The sequence below is a fragment of the Xenopus laevis genome, chromosome 7S (assembly GCF_017654675.1).
Source record: "Xenopus laevis strain J_2021 chromosome 7S, Xenopus_laevis_v10.1, whole genome shotgun sequence".
Taxonomy (NCBI): domain Eukaryota; kingdom Metazoa; phylum Chordata; class Amphibia; order Anura; family Pipidae; genus Xenopus; species Xenopus laevis.
The window spans coordinates 96,311,889-96,326,234 of NC_054384.1; the positions used below are offsets into that span (position 1 = coordinate 96,311,889).

The following is a 14,346-nucleotide window of genomic DNA, read 5'->3' on the forward strand; positions in this document are numbered from 1 at the left end:
AATGCATCCCAGCGTGTGTCTGATTATTCCTTGCTTAGAACACTGCTCTTCAATGACTTTTCCTAAAGGCCTGGAAAGGATCGAGGGGAGGGGGGTTCAATTAACAGAAAGCCGCAACTGTACAGTACAGTAATTTTAGAAATACATAAAGGCATCAAATTAAATATGAACCTCTCTGTGAGCATTTGTTACATGTGAAGTCAATATTATTGAGAGGAAGAAAAGAGCGAAAATTCAAGTTGTGCTGAAAAGAGACAGAAAGTAGAAATGAATAGAGATAAAGACCCAGAAGGCTGTACTGTGAAAGGACTCGGAGAGGTTTCTGCATTATATTCTCACCTTTATATTAATTATAGCAAGAAGATCATGCAGAATATTAGGAAGTAAAGATTTGGAAATCTGAAATCATTCTCATCATTCTCGTCTTTAGCAGTAGTAATATGGAGCACACGGTGATTTAGGAAAAATTAAGCCTTCTTTATTGAAAAGTCCGTAAAATCATCAGTACATCAGTACGTAATGTGGATATGACTTCTCCCCCACACTTGACGCGTTTCGTGGCGTCTCGCCACTTCCTCAGAAGCATTAGTTACCGTCTTTGCAGTAGTTATTTGGATAGTTACGGTTTTATCTGTATTAGGATAGTTAGTTCAATGTTGCTCATTTAGCAACACTTGGGGGCAGATTTATCAAGGGTCGAAGTGAAATCGAGGGAATTTTCGAAGTTAAAAAATTAAAAATTCTAAGTAATTTTTGGATACTTCGACCTTCAATTCAAAGTAAAATCGCTCGACTATTCGACCATTCGATAATCGAAGTACTGTCTCTTTAAAAAAACTTCGACTTCAATATTTCGCGAACTTAAACCTGCCGAAGTGCTATGTTAGTCTATGGGGACCTTCCAGAGCATATTTCTAAGGTTTTTGTATTCGAAGGAAAATCATACGATCTCACGAAAGATTCGAAGTACGATTCGTAAAATTCGAAGTACGATCGGAGTACCATCGCATGATCGTACTATGATCGGAATACGATCATACGATGTAAAAAATCCTACGAATTCTACTTCAAATTTCGTAGTATTCAGTTCGATGGTTGAATTTCGAAGTATTTTCCACTTCGAAATTCGACCCTTGATAAATCTGCCACTTGGCAAATTACTCCCCGATGCTGCATGCCTGTTACGCGGGGAGGCACATTTATCAAAGGTCGAATTTCAAAGTCATGTGAATTTTTAAAAACTCCCCTAAACTCCAATAAATTGGAAATTCGACCAATCTAAATTTATTAAAAAAAAATTGAATTTTGTAAACTCAAATGAATGGAATCGACCCAAAAACTCTAATCTAATTTTAAGCACTCGATTCGAGATTTTCTCCGGAAAAAAATTGAATGTCAGGAAGGCTGCAAACAAGTCTAAATTGATCCCTGGACCTCTCCCATTGGCTTAAATAGCAATTCGGCAGGTTTTAGGTGGCGAATAGTCGAATTCGAGTTCTTAAAGGGATACTGTCATGGGAAAAAAAATTTTTGTCAAAATGAATCAGTTAATAGTGCTGCTCCAGCAAAATTCTGCACTGAAATCCATTTGTCAAAAGAGCAAACAGATTTTTTTATATTTAATTTTGAAATCTGACATGGGGCTAGACATATTGTCAATTTCCCAGCTGCCCCAAGTCATGTGACTTGTGCTCTCATAAACTTCAATCACTCTTTACTGCTGTACTGCAACAGCCAAACAAAAGAACAATGGGAAGGTAACCAGATAGCAGCTCTTTAACACAAGATAACAGCTCCATGGTAGATCTAAGAACAGCACTCAATAGTAAAAACCCATGTCTCACTGAGACACATTCAGTTACATTGAGAAGGAAAAACAGCAGCCTGACAGAAAGTATTTCTCTCCTAAGTCACATGACTGGGGCAGCTGGGAAATTGACAAAATGTCTAGCCGCATGTCAGATTTCAAAATTGAATATAAAAAAATCTGTTTTCTCTTTTGAGAAATGGATTTCAGTTCAGAATTCTGCTGGAGTAGCACTATTAACTGATGCGTTTTGAAAAAAACATGTTTTTCGATGACAGGATGCTTTTAAAGATAAATCTCGAAAATCAAATTACATTTTTTTTTAAAAAAAATGTGAATCAAATTTGAATAACTCCCTATTGAATTTGACAGTTTTGACTATAAAAAAAATTAGAAAATTCAAATTAAGAATTCTAATTTTCAATTCGACCCTTAATAAATCTGCCCCTTATTTTCAGACCAGCTCCTTGTCTCTCCTTATCCTTTTCGTGTCAGTTGGTCTGTGACTGCCACTAACTCTTTCTGACAGGGTGTGATTGTCTGGTTGAACCCTGGGGGTGCAGATTGTCATATGTTCCTTGGGTGGCAAAGTTCCTTGGCCCGTGAGGAATACACTTCCCAGCAGACACAACCAGCAAGGAACGATAGAAAAGGGCACAGATGATACACTATACGGTATGGGATCCATTATCCAGAAACCCATTATCCAGAAAGCTCTGAATTACTGAAAGGTCGTCTCTCATAGACTCTATTATAATGACATAATCTAAATTTTAAAAAATGATACACTCACAGATGATACACTATACGGTATGGGATCCATTATCCAGAAACCCATTATCCAGAAAGCTCTGAATTACTGAAAGGTCATCTCTCATAGACTATTATAATGACATAATCTAAATTTTAAAAAAACAGTTTCCTTTTTCTCTGTAGGCTTCAGATGGGTTTTTTTGCCTTCCTCTGGATCAACTGGCAGATAGGTAGTTAATAAACAAAAAAAAAAAAAAAAAAAGGTTGAACTCGATGGACATGTGTCTTTTTTCAACCTTACTTACTATGTTAAAACAGTAGCTTGTACTTGATCCAAACTAAGATAATGTATCCGTATTGGAAGCAACACCAGCCTATTGGGTTTATTTAATGATTACATGATTTTCTGGTAGACTTAAGGTATGAAGATCCAAATTACAGAAAGATCCATTATCCAGAAACCCCCAGGTCTAGAGCATTCTGCATTACAGGTCCCATACCTGTATTTATAAAGAAATGGTGCAGAAATATTGTTTTGCTAAAGGGCTATAATTCCTTTCTTTCGCTATTAATTTGAATCTCTATTCAGCTTGTTATCTGTGTTGACAGTGCTACTGTATTTTGTGGCTCAGTTACAAGATAAGATTCCTAATACATCCCAGTTATTAAGACAGTATAATGCTTATTATATCTTCTGTACTGGCTGATTGAGCAATGGCACCTGTGTCCAATATGCTGAGGGAAAACGGAATGTGCAGCACCCTCTGCTCTGTTGTGAAGCCAAAGATCACACACTGTGCCCTCTACCTTCTACAGTGTCATGGGACACACACAAAGTAAGTGCATGGCTGTGTGCATGTGCTAGTCTCAGTAAATGCCAGTGAGAAACTAACTCTTTGAGACTGCAAACTAATATAAAGCCCCATTGACATACTCTTGAAGTGGTTGCAAAGATGATTAGCTATAAAAGCCACGTGAGCACATGTGGGATGTGGGTCATCATTAAGGCACAAAGTTACTAAGGGAGTTATTTACTAAACCCCCGAATGCATAAATCACTAAAAATTCACCAGTATTTGGAATTTATTAAACCCAAGGACGGAAAAGTCCAAATCTGAAAAACCGGCATCTCAGTCCTGTCAAAATTGCATATAAGTCAATGGGAGAAGTCCCAATGATTTTTTGATGTGCTCTGGGTTTTGTGCAATACCCCAAAAATTCCGGAAAAAAAATCCGAATAAATAGTGACATTTCTGAAAATCAGATGAAAAAATCTGGAAAAAATCGTGAAAAACTGTTTTTTTTTTTAAATTTTTGGAAAAAATTTAATAATAAATAAGCGTAAGAAAACCCGAGTGGATTTGATCGGAGTTTGTAGCAGAAAATATTGAGATAAATTCGGACTAATAAATCCAGACTGATAAAATAACCCCTTAAGTCAGTGATCCCCAACCAGTAGCTTGTGAGCAACATGTTGCAACATGTTGCTCTCCAACCCCTTGGATGTTGCTCTCAGGTTCCTCAAAGCAGGTGCTTGTTTTTAAAATCCAAGCTTCAAAGCAAGTTTTAATTGCATAAAACTTAGTATAGTGCCTAAGTACAGCCTCTTGTAGGCTGCCAGTCCACATAGGGGCTACCAAATAGCCAATCATAGCCCTTAATTTGGCACCCCAAGGGCCTTTTTATGCTTATGTTGCTCCCCAACTCTTTTTACATTTGAATGTGGCTCACGGGTTAAAAAGGTTGGGGACCCCTGCCTTAAGTGTTATCCTTACAGAGGACATCATGGATGTGCAGGGGTTAAACAACAGAAAGTCAACCCTAAAAATGAATGAGAACGCTGTAGGGGTTACATACAGGCTTCTTTAAATGTCATGCACCATGTTAGCACATTTAATTATAGAGAGCCTTATCTACATCATATTGTTACTGCGTTGTCAATGGTCTCTTCCTTCCTACACAATGATGGGGGGTGGGGCAGTTGGAGACTGATAGAGTAGGCAGCTGTGCTAAACCCAATCTCTGCAAAACACTGACTTTTTTTGCATTTTAAGAACTCTTCTCATTTGTAAATTGACTGGAGTTGACCAACCAGGCAGCCAGTGAATTGGAGCATTACATCAATTGCAGTATAATTATCTGGTAGTACAACCTTTGTTGTCATTACGTCCCTGTTGGGGAAACAGTGTCAACCCTTCAGTCCCCACCCATATGGCCCCATAAGTAGTCAAATAAACAAAACTGTGAAAATTCACCAAATGCGTGACAAATTTTTCACTGATCAGAATCCATGGGCTTCATTTGCTTGGCAAAAAATTTTGCTTATTACTACCCATAAGATGTCCCTCTTATAAGACATGTGAATGGAAGATTAATTGATGTTGAAGCAAAGAACCAACGTGGCCAACGTAAAGAGTATAATGTATAACTGACAGTGGTGCCTCCCAAACTGGTGGCCTGCTATTCCTTCCCCACCCTGTGTTCTACTTCTGTACATCGCTAGTAGTATGACATTAGCACAACTCCTGAGACTGGCTCTGTTTCCTGCTACTGGTCATAAACAAACATTCCATACTAATACACATCATACCACCTAACACTTGACTATCAAAAATAAAGAACAATAAAGACACGTCCAATCTCTTGGAAACCCTGACCACTTACTAGTAAGCCCACTGGTATAAATTTCACTAATATATAAACTGAGACCATTGATAGGTTCATGACAGAGAAGGGGTGCACAAAGCACCAGTCAAATGTGTCACCAGATCATACCATGATAACCAGTGCTGGCAACCAGGAGACAGGGCTTCTTCACTTTCCATACAGATAAACTAGACCTATTAAGGCTTTCCTTGGCTAGGTAAATCAAATTGGCTTGATCCTTAAAAAAGACCTTCAATCAGGGTCAGATCAGGGGTGTTAGTGGGCTCTCCTGGACCCAACCATTTGCCTTTTATGTTCATATAAGGATCAATCCTTCTTTCTAAAAGAGATCAAAAAAGGCGAAATGAAGGGAATGCTAGATGAGGTAATGTAAAGAAGAGATACTTGGAGAATAAAGAAGGTGGTTGGAGAACCATAAGGAGAGTGACCTTGTGATCTAAAGATTTTTGGTGACCCCCTGGAACACCAACCAAGGGCTATTACAAATATTTGCTTTACAAAATGGAACAGCAAGAATACTGTAAGTAAAGGCAATTCTAAACACTTCCAACCAGAGTAATTGGTACACAAATCTCCTGACTAGTGATGGGCAAATTTGTCACGAAAAAATCGTGAAACGCATTGAAGTCAATGGGCATCAAAATTATTTTGATGTGCGTCAATGTCAACGCCCACGATAATTGTTATGCCGCGCCAAATGCTTTAAAGTCAATGGGCGTCCGAAATAATTTTGACGCACGACAATGTTTATGCCCAAATTTTTTTTTCGCTGGATTTTTTTGCAAATTTATTCGATGGCGGCGGAACGCAGAAATTCACTGCAGATTCGCACCTGGTAAATTTATTCTCCCATCACTACTCCTGACGTATCCAGATTACAGGAAGCCACAAATAAAGTCATTTCTGAAGTGCAGACCTTACTGTATGGAGTTGATCTTGTTCTCTGTGTTTTTGACTTGTCTGCTTCACATGCTGCATATTTTTTTTTTACTATAAGCACAGCTACAAATGCCCTTGAAGACAGATTGTATATGTACACAGCTTGCTGATAGATGGGACACAGAATCAAATAGAGCAGGAAGTTCTTACCTGGGGGCATCGAAGCTGTCATAGGATCCAACCGTGTAATGTCTAAATAAACGCTTGGCTTTATCGCTCCGACTCTCTGGCAAGACACAAACAAGGGAGAGTGAGGCAGGAGGACCATATTGTATCTTCCAACATGCAACACACACAGTGGAAAAACATACAGAGGAAGCAGACCCTGCAGCTGCAGGAAGTATAGGATCCCCATGAGGCCCTAATTCATATACAATTTCAATAAATATTGGTGAAACAGGTCAATCTCTAGACATTTTAAGAGCCTGAAAAATAATTTGCTGTGGGGCTCAGTCATTTCTAATTACGCCACTGAACACACACTCTAGAGAGAGAACGTTTTAGTGTATATACATATTAATATATCAATATTTTAAGTCCCTACAATACCAAAAGATGAATAGTGCTAATAAGTATTAAATAATATCATATGAGAATGATACAGTACTGCGCTTAAGCTAATAATAGTTATTTTAATTTATTTTAAAAATATTAAAATTGATTTAGTATGTATATAGAGAAATCATGTGCTATAAAAATGGTTATGCTATAAAACAAAGCAGATCCATTTCTGTAGTCAGTAGGAAGTCTCATTCTATAATTATAAAAATAACATTTTCGCTACTGTGATCCCATCAATATCTTCTATCCCATCAATAGCTCCTGTAATCTCATCAATTTCTCCTGCAATATCATCTCCAGTGACCTCATCTACTGTATATCGCCTGTGATCGCATCAATTTCTCCTATAATATAATCTATATCTCCTGTGATTTCATTTATATCTCCTGTGATCTCACCCATATCTCCTGTGATCTGCTCAATAGCTATTGTAATCTCATCAATTTCTCCTGCAATATCATCTCCCGTGATCTCATCTATATCGCCTGTGATCTCATCAATTTCTCCTGCAATATCATCTCCTGTGATCTCATCTATATCGCCTGTGATCTCATCAATTTCTCCTGTGATCTCATCTACTGTATACAGTTTATACCAGTTTGGCAAGATTCTTTAATATGCCACTTAATTTGATATAAATTAATTTGATATCTGTTGCTTAACTATTCATTTTGTTTTTCATTTTTTGGGGGTGGAGTTTTCCTTTAAGCAATTACACTGGGGTTTTGATGCAAACCGGGGTCTTTGATGTTGAGTCTATAATTTTCAGTGGGGCTTGCATAATTTTTTGAGCACTTGTTCAAAAAAAGAGTTTACATCTTATCTACTGGGAGTAAGTCTTGCATTGCGTACTGACAGCTAACGATGCCTCCCACTGTGGGAACCCTGAAGCTACTGTAAGGTTGCTGGTATCTTGAGGGATCCCCATTATCAGTCGGTACAAATATTCCCTATTCAGAATGGAACACTAAGGTGCTGCCACAACTATATTGATGTGGAAGGAACATAAGCATCTACAGTATGTCCTCCCAACAGGAAAGCTCACAACTGAGGGCCAGTTAGATACAGTTATCTGCCTTAAATATAGTATGAAAATAAAATGCATTTTGAAACTAAAAATAAATAAAGAAATAGCAACCCCTATTTCTACTAATCCAGTCAGCAGAATAAATAAAACTGAGTTGCATATAGTGATTTCCATTACCCAGATCTCCCAGCTACTTTATCTCCTGTTTTTGGATGGGGCTGAAAGGGTTTGGGAAATATGATTGGCTTATGCTTTGCAATAATATTGAAATGAAAGAACGACTGTTTGCTCAAGAGTACCCTCTGCTGGATGAAGAAAATAACTGAAGGTACAGTAAACACAACAGAACAAGTTTTTGGTTGTAGTTTTTAAAGGGACCATATAACCTTTGTTCATAAGTGCAATGATAAGGCTTGGGCTGAACATACTTTTTGCCAATTGTTTTCATCACAAAATGTCTATGATTTTTTTAATTTCTTGAGCTAAACAGAGTAAACATGGAAACTGATTTGACCCCATGCTTGGTCCTTGCAAAGTAGACAACTAGATTACAAATGCACGGATAGCCCCCTGTACTAGAAGTGCTGAAAGTTTAAAACTGGAATTTCGATAGTTACTGGGAGTGATTTTTTGCAACCCCTGGTAACCTACAGGCACTGTCACATGATGCAGTAGTCTCAACTCGCCTCATGGCAGCAGAGCCCATGTACAGTGATGGGCGAATTTGCGCCATTTCGCTTCGCCGAAAAATTCGCGAATTTCACGCGAAATTCGCAAAACGGCGAAAAATTCGCGAAACGGCGCCGGCGTCTCGTTTTTGACGCCGGCGCACGTTTTTCCGACGCCGGCGTCCGTTTTTTCGAAAAAACATTTTTTTGACGCCGGCAAATTTTTGCCGCGAATTTTCACGGGCGTTTCGCGAATTTATTCGCTGGCGGCGAAACGCGCAAATTCTCCGCGAATTCGCGCCTGGCGAATAAATTCGCCCATCACTACCCATGTATCTACCTTGCAAGGGCCAAACATGGAGTAGCTTCAGTTTCCCTGTTTGCATATAAAATAAAGGCACACAACATGTATCCAGAATGCTCAGAATGATAGTAATTTCCCATAAATTCCATTTTTTAGCAACAATTCAAATTTTGCTTTAAATTATAACCTGTGGTTACCCCCATGAATTCAATGCTGCCTGTATGTGGCTGGGAAACTGGAGGCCTCTCTCCAGCCCTCTCTCCCTGACTTTACTGCCTGAATAAGGACAAAGTAATGGGTGTTAGGGGGATGGCATATTTCCTCATAATTTTCACCCCCTCATGAATACACTGCTGTCAAATTCAGATAGCGTTGTATTCATGGGGGTAGCCATTCTGTTCTTTGGAGTGCAAAGACCTTCAGCAAGGAAGTCCTTCCTTATAGCAAATTAACCTTTATTAAGTTATTTATGATGAGAGGATAAGCAGAGCAGCATTACAAGACTTTTTTCCCTAAGGAAATTAATTTTAAGCAATCTTAGGTAAGCCAAAAAAAGCAGCAGGTGGCACTGTTGTATGAAACATTTTTATTAGCCAATTAAAACTGCTTATATCTTGAAAACTAAAAAAAAAAGCAAATGTGCTCTCTAAGCTATTTTACATTAATGTCTTTTGAAGGTTTACATTTTATTTAACTTCCCAAACTCTTGACTTGTCATTATTGATCCCCAAATTCTGCTAGACTTCGTGCATGGTAAGTGGGTTGATATGAAAAAATGATGGGCTTGTAGTGCTGGAATGTATAAACATGGCTAACAGCAGTCACTTGCTGTAATAAGTGAAATAACATGCTCTTAAACATTTCCTATATAATCACTATATAATATTCACCCGTTTCCCTGTGAATGAAGGTGTGGGTTTCTTTTCCTTTGTGTTACTAAGTGGTTGATCCACAGCTGAAATACTGGCACTTAGAAATCTCATCTGGCTCAGGAAATTGACATTTTAATGTTAACGACACTGGAGGAAGCCAGGGACACAGGCAAAGTGCAAATGATTAGTTTGGGGGTGAAGTCCAGAGTCAGAGGCCAATATCAGGAAGGCAGCAGAGAAAGAACAAAGCAGGGCTTAAGCAGGTTCTGTTGCAGTAGACTTTTTTTTTGCCTAATCTTTCGCTATCACAAAGTGCCTAGGCTAGAGGGCTTGTAAGGACCATCTGGGATTTGAACACTTGGGACTGGGGTTGCTGGACTTTAAGTGCACAGTCGGTGCTCTTACCAAGTGAGCCACTGGAGGCTCTTGGGGTTGGTCCCGATCCTGTTATAGTGATCCTGTATCTTGTTATGTTTCCAGTTTGTCTACTCCCTGGTCTCCTCCCTTCTTGTTACTCTCATGTGTTTTGTGTTTTCTAATCAGTTGCCCTTTATAAACCACGCCCTGAGCCTTGCTCAGGGCTGAGTCATTGAATGTATTCTGTTTGTTCCTGACCTAGACCTTGAAAACCTTGAATGTGTTTGAATCTGAATCTGTTGGGTTTTGTTCCTGAATCTGTTCCTGGATATTCCAAGTTCCTGAATCTTGTTCCTGTGTTTTTGTTCCAGCTTTTTATTGCCTGCCTGGTAAAGACTTTATTTTTGACCTGTTCCTGTTTTGCTTCAGTTCCATTAAATCCTGTATATTTCACCATGCCTGCTTCAAGTATTTGTGGCTTTTTCCCTGGGCTTCCACCACACGCACTACCAAGTGTGAATTTAACTCCTGTTGCAGTGGTTTCCCGCTGTGAACGTTACAGGGCTCTGCAGGTGCATTTTTGGAACACCGGAGTTTCCACAACAAAACTGAGGTCTAACCACTGCAGAAGTCCAATACTAACAAGCAAACTACTGGACAAAGTGTTAAGTGAAACATGAGGTCAGGGCAGGCACAAGCATCAAAAAGAATCTAAAAATCACCAAAATTTCAGGGCTGGCGGCAATCAGGGACACAGGGAAGTCCAGAGACAGAGACCAATGATGGGCAATAAGCAGAGGAAGAGAAAAGAAGGGTTCAACAATGTTCTTTAGCAACAGTTGACAACTTGGGCACAGGACCGTCATCATTTGCATGCAATTGCCAGAACTCTATTTCCTTTACATTGCATTTTCTTTTTAAGTTAAATTTTGTTTCCCAAAAGCCAGAAATGTTATTCACTTTTATGTGAGATTCCGAAAACATTGGCAAGAGACAGGAGCTTTGAGGTGGTTGCACAACCAAGCAGTGGGAATTTCCAAAAGTAGTACCCTAGGCAGGTGTCTGCTGGCTTACCCTATTTCAATCCCAACCCATATTTTTGTCCCCCAAGCACTCACAAAGCTGCTAAGCACCCCCTATAACTCACTTTAAAGTCACTTCTGTGGGTCAATGTGTGTAGAAAGGCAAGTGACTTAACCACATGCTAGTAGCATGTGAGCTGAAGGAACCACAGGTTGAATATGGAAGGCCATTTTGCTCTCTTTTACTAAAATCAACTGCTCCCCATCCGTGTCTGACTTTCTTCCACCTGTCTTATGATATTACTTTTTTATTCCAGGGTGGAGGGTAACTGATCAGTTACACAGAATATGGATCCAAATGTGGGCTGTGGGTCAGGTGTGGGTTCATTCAGCTAGCCCCATGTAGATCTCCGTCGTAATGGACCTATAAACTCCTGCTAATGTTAAACTACAGCCCCACAGGAGAACCTACTGTTGTCTGAAGTGTCATTAAAGGGACAGTCAAACTTCAGAATACATATGTTTTCATAGTACACCCAAATAAGACTTCCCTTATTTATTTCTAAAAGTATCTTTAAAAAGAATAAATTTTCTCTATTTTCTTCCCTCTCATGTATAGTAAGTTCTTTAAAACCGGGCAAAGAATTTCGAAGCACATTTAAAAATGGATACATTAGTTACAGATATGGATACATATTTCTGCAGCATCAGATAAATACCAGCAACTGATATATCCATTATGTATCCATTGTAACAGCTGTTCTGGGACAGACTACAGTATAAGGCACTGATCTGTGTGAAAAGGTGAACTGCCCCATTAAAGTGCTAGTTGTTTTCAGATTGTTCACCATAAACAAAGACTTTTTTCAATTGCTTTCCATCTTTTATTTTTTACCTTTTTCCCAAAATTTAAGTTTAAAGTTGAATGTTCGTGTTGAAAGTTCAACAGTGATCCAGTGATTCAGGAGCATCTGAACTGTTACAATTTGCTCCATTTAGTTGATACAATTAGTTGATCCATTTCTCAGCAGTATCTGTGGAATATCAGCAACTATTGTATCAATTCTAACAGCTGCCTTTAATGAAACTCAGGGATTCTGCTCAGCAGAGACAAAGATAACAAATGTATCAACAAAATTCAATTTAAATAAATTTAGAAGGTGAAAAATAAAACTTTACACTTCAATATTAGAAAAAGGGTCACAAATAGAAAACAGAAAGTAATTGGGAAAAGTATTTACTTCTGGTGATCTGAAACCAACTGAACTGAAAAAAACTGTTTGCGGGTGAACAACCCCATTAAAACCGTGGAAGCAATAGTACTGCAGAAGGTTGGATGCATAATGTGCTTACCTGAATGTGATGTTTTTATTTATTAAACTCCGAATTTATCTCAATGTTTCTAAGATAAAAATCCGAGCAACTCAGAATTCCCGAAATGGACCTTATTTATCATTCAAAAAAATAGGTTCAGCAAAAACCCGAAAACTTTGGACCTTTGCCCAAAAAGTCAGAAGTTTTCGGACTTTTCTGCAAAAACCATAAGTTTTTGGGCCAAAATCCCCAGAATCATTGGATATCGGTAATAACAACAGCACAGACACTGGGACCTTCCCCATTGACCAACACAGGACCCCGAGAGCTTTGAAATGTCGGGTTTTCAGATTTGGAGCTTTCATACCATCGATTCGGATTTTTTTTTAAGGTCCGAAAAATCTGAATTTTTAGGATTTCAGAGCTTAAAGGAGAAGGAAAGGCAAAAATTAATACCCATTTCCCTGTAATCTACTCCCCAAGACCTACCAAATCGCTATGTTTGTAACTCACATATATTAATCCTATCGTGTATAATCCATCTGCTTCTTCTGCTTGCATAATCAGACACACAGGAGCCATATTGGTAAGGTAGCGTAGGCTTCCTAGTCTTCTTCACCTTACTGCGCATGCACGCATTTCACTCCCTTCCCGTGCTGCTTCTGTTACACAGCAGCCAGTTGTTCCCGGCCCCTTCAGCCTGCTCTCCAGACGGCTTTTAACTCTTTCCCCCCAACCCCTCCTTCTCCAGAATACTAGCTGTTTGTGTCTAATCACACAGAACGGCATCTTGCAGCTTGTTGAAACTCTCTGGCCCCCACCTTCTTCAATCGAGCAGCCGCTTCCCCTTCCTAGGAGTGTTGTTTTGTCCCGGTCCCTTCTGCTCCTCCAGCACAGCCCCTCCCATGAGCGTGCCAGTACACACATGCGGCAGCAGGCTAGAAACTTTGCAGGGATGCTCAAAATAAAAGGAATTTCGCAAATAAAATTTGGCGCTTGGCAAGGGAGAGGGCTGATTTAGCAAAGTAAAATCTAGGAAACCAAGATATAAATCCCAGTGATAGACCCCATACGAATGCATATGCAAATGACAGCTCCCCAGTACATGCGCATAACAACTGAATTATGCCCAATGCGCTTCAAGGCTGCCTCGGGCAGCAGGGAGCACGAGCCTGAAAAAAAAGTGACGTCACCCAACTCACAGCCTGCAGTGTTCAAACAACTTAGCTGCTTCTACATGAGACCACAGAGGAATCTTTAAAAACGGTCAGTGATTTCTATGTCCACAAGACTTCGTTTAGAAGGCTATTTCTGTTTTGACTTTCCTTCTCCTTTAATAAATAACCCCCTTAGTGTGTTTTTGCTGAATTGAAGGAATTCTGCAGCCCTGAGTAGACATTTAGACTAACATTAAATCATGGGGTAGTGCAGGGAGTAATTGATACTCTAATCATAATGCTCCAGATTCCTAGCCATAATACATATATAGTCAGCTAACTTTGAATTAGTGACTTTCTTCTATTTACATTAAAACTATTTGCTTTACTAAACGTTTAGGGTCCTTATATTTACTAAATGTTTAGGGTCCTTATATTTCTCATGAGAACCACTCAACGGTATTCAGTTGTCCAGAAAAAGTGATGCCAACCTCAAGCTCTTCAGGTCTCATTGTCAGCATCTCCCAGAGCCATAGAATATGATTTCAAGGCATTGGTCTTTCTGCATTACTAAGGGCCCTCGCTTTGTCTAACTTAGACTCTAATGTGAGCACCACAAGCTTAGACAATAATGTTATACAATATTTATGGGTTAGCCGGCTAATGGAATCAAAGCAGATCCATGTGCAGTATGAGATGTAGTTCATCCTCACAGCCACGTGGTGGGAGTAGAATCAAACATCTGAAATAAGTATCTGCATTGACTAAGCAAATCTGATTCTCTGTTAAATTTGGAGCTGGTTAACTCAATCTCCTGCCACATACCCCTAACCTACTGAGCCATCTAGTCCCTTCCTTTCATAGGTGAATGCTGATTTCTAAAAGGAGTACCATAAGG

General features: G+C 39.2%; 1 protein-coding gene across 4 annotated transcripts in view; it reads right to left on the bottom strand.

The window, feature by feature from the left end:
* Positions 1-14,346, bottom strand: part of LOC108697259 (SH3 and multiple ankyrin repeat domains protein 1) — a 247,651-nt gene that overhangs the window by 81,091 nt on the left and 152,214 nt on the right. For all 4 annotated transcript variants that reach the window (XM_041571591.1, XM_041571590.1, XM_041571589.1 and 1 more), the window contains exon 14: positions 6,317-6,392. In XM_041571591.1, the coding sequence (XP_041427525.1) occupies positions 6,317-6,392 (76 nt within the window). The remainder of the gene's footprint in view (positions 1-6,316; positions 6,393-14,346) is intronic.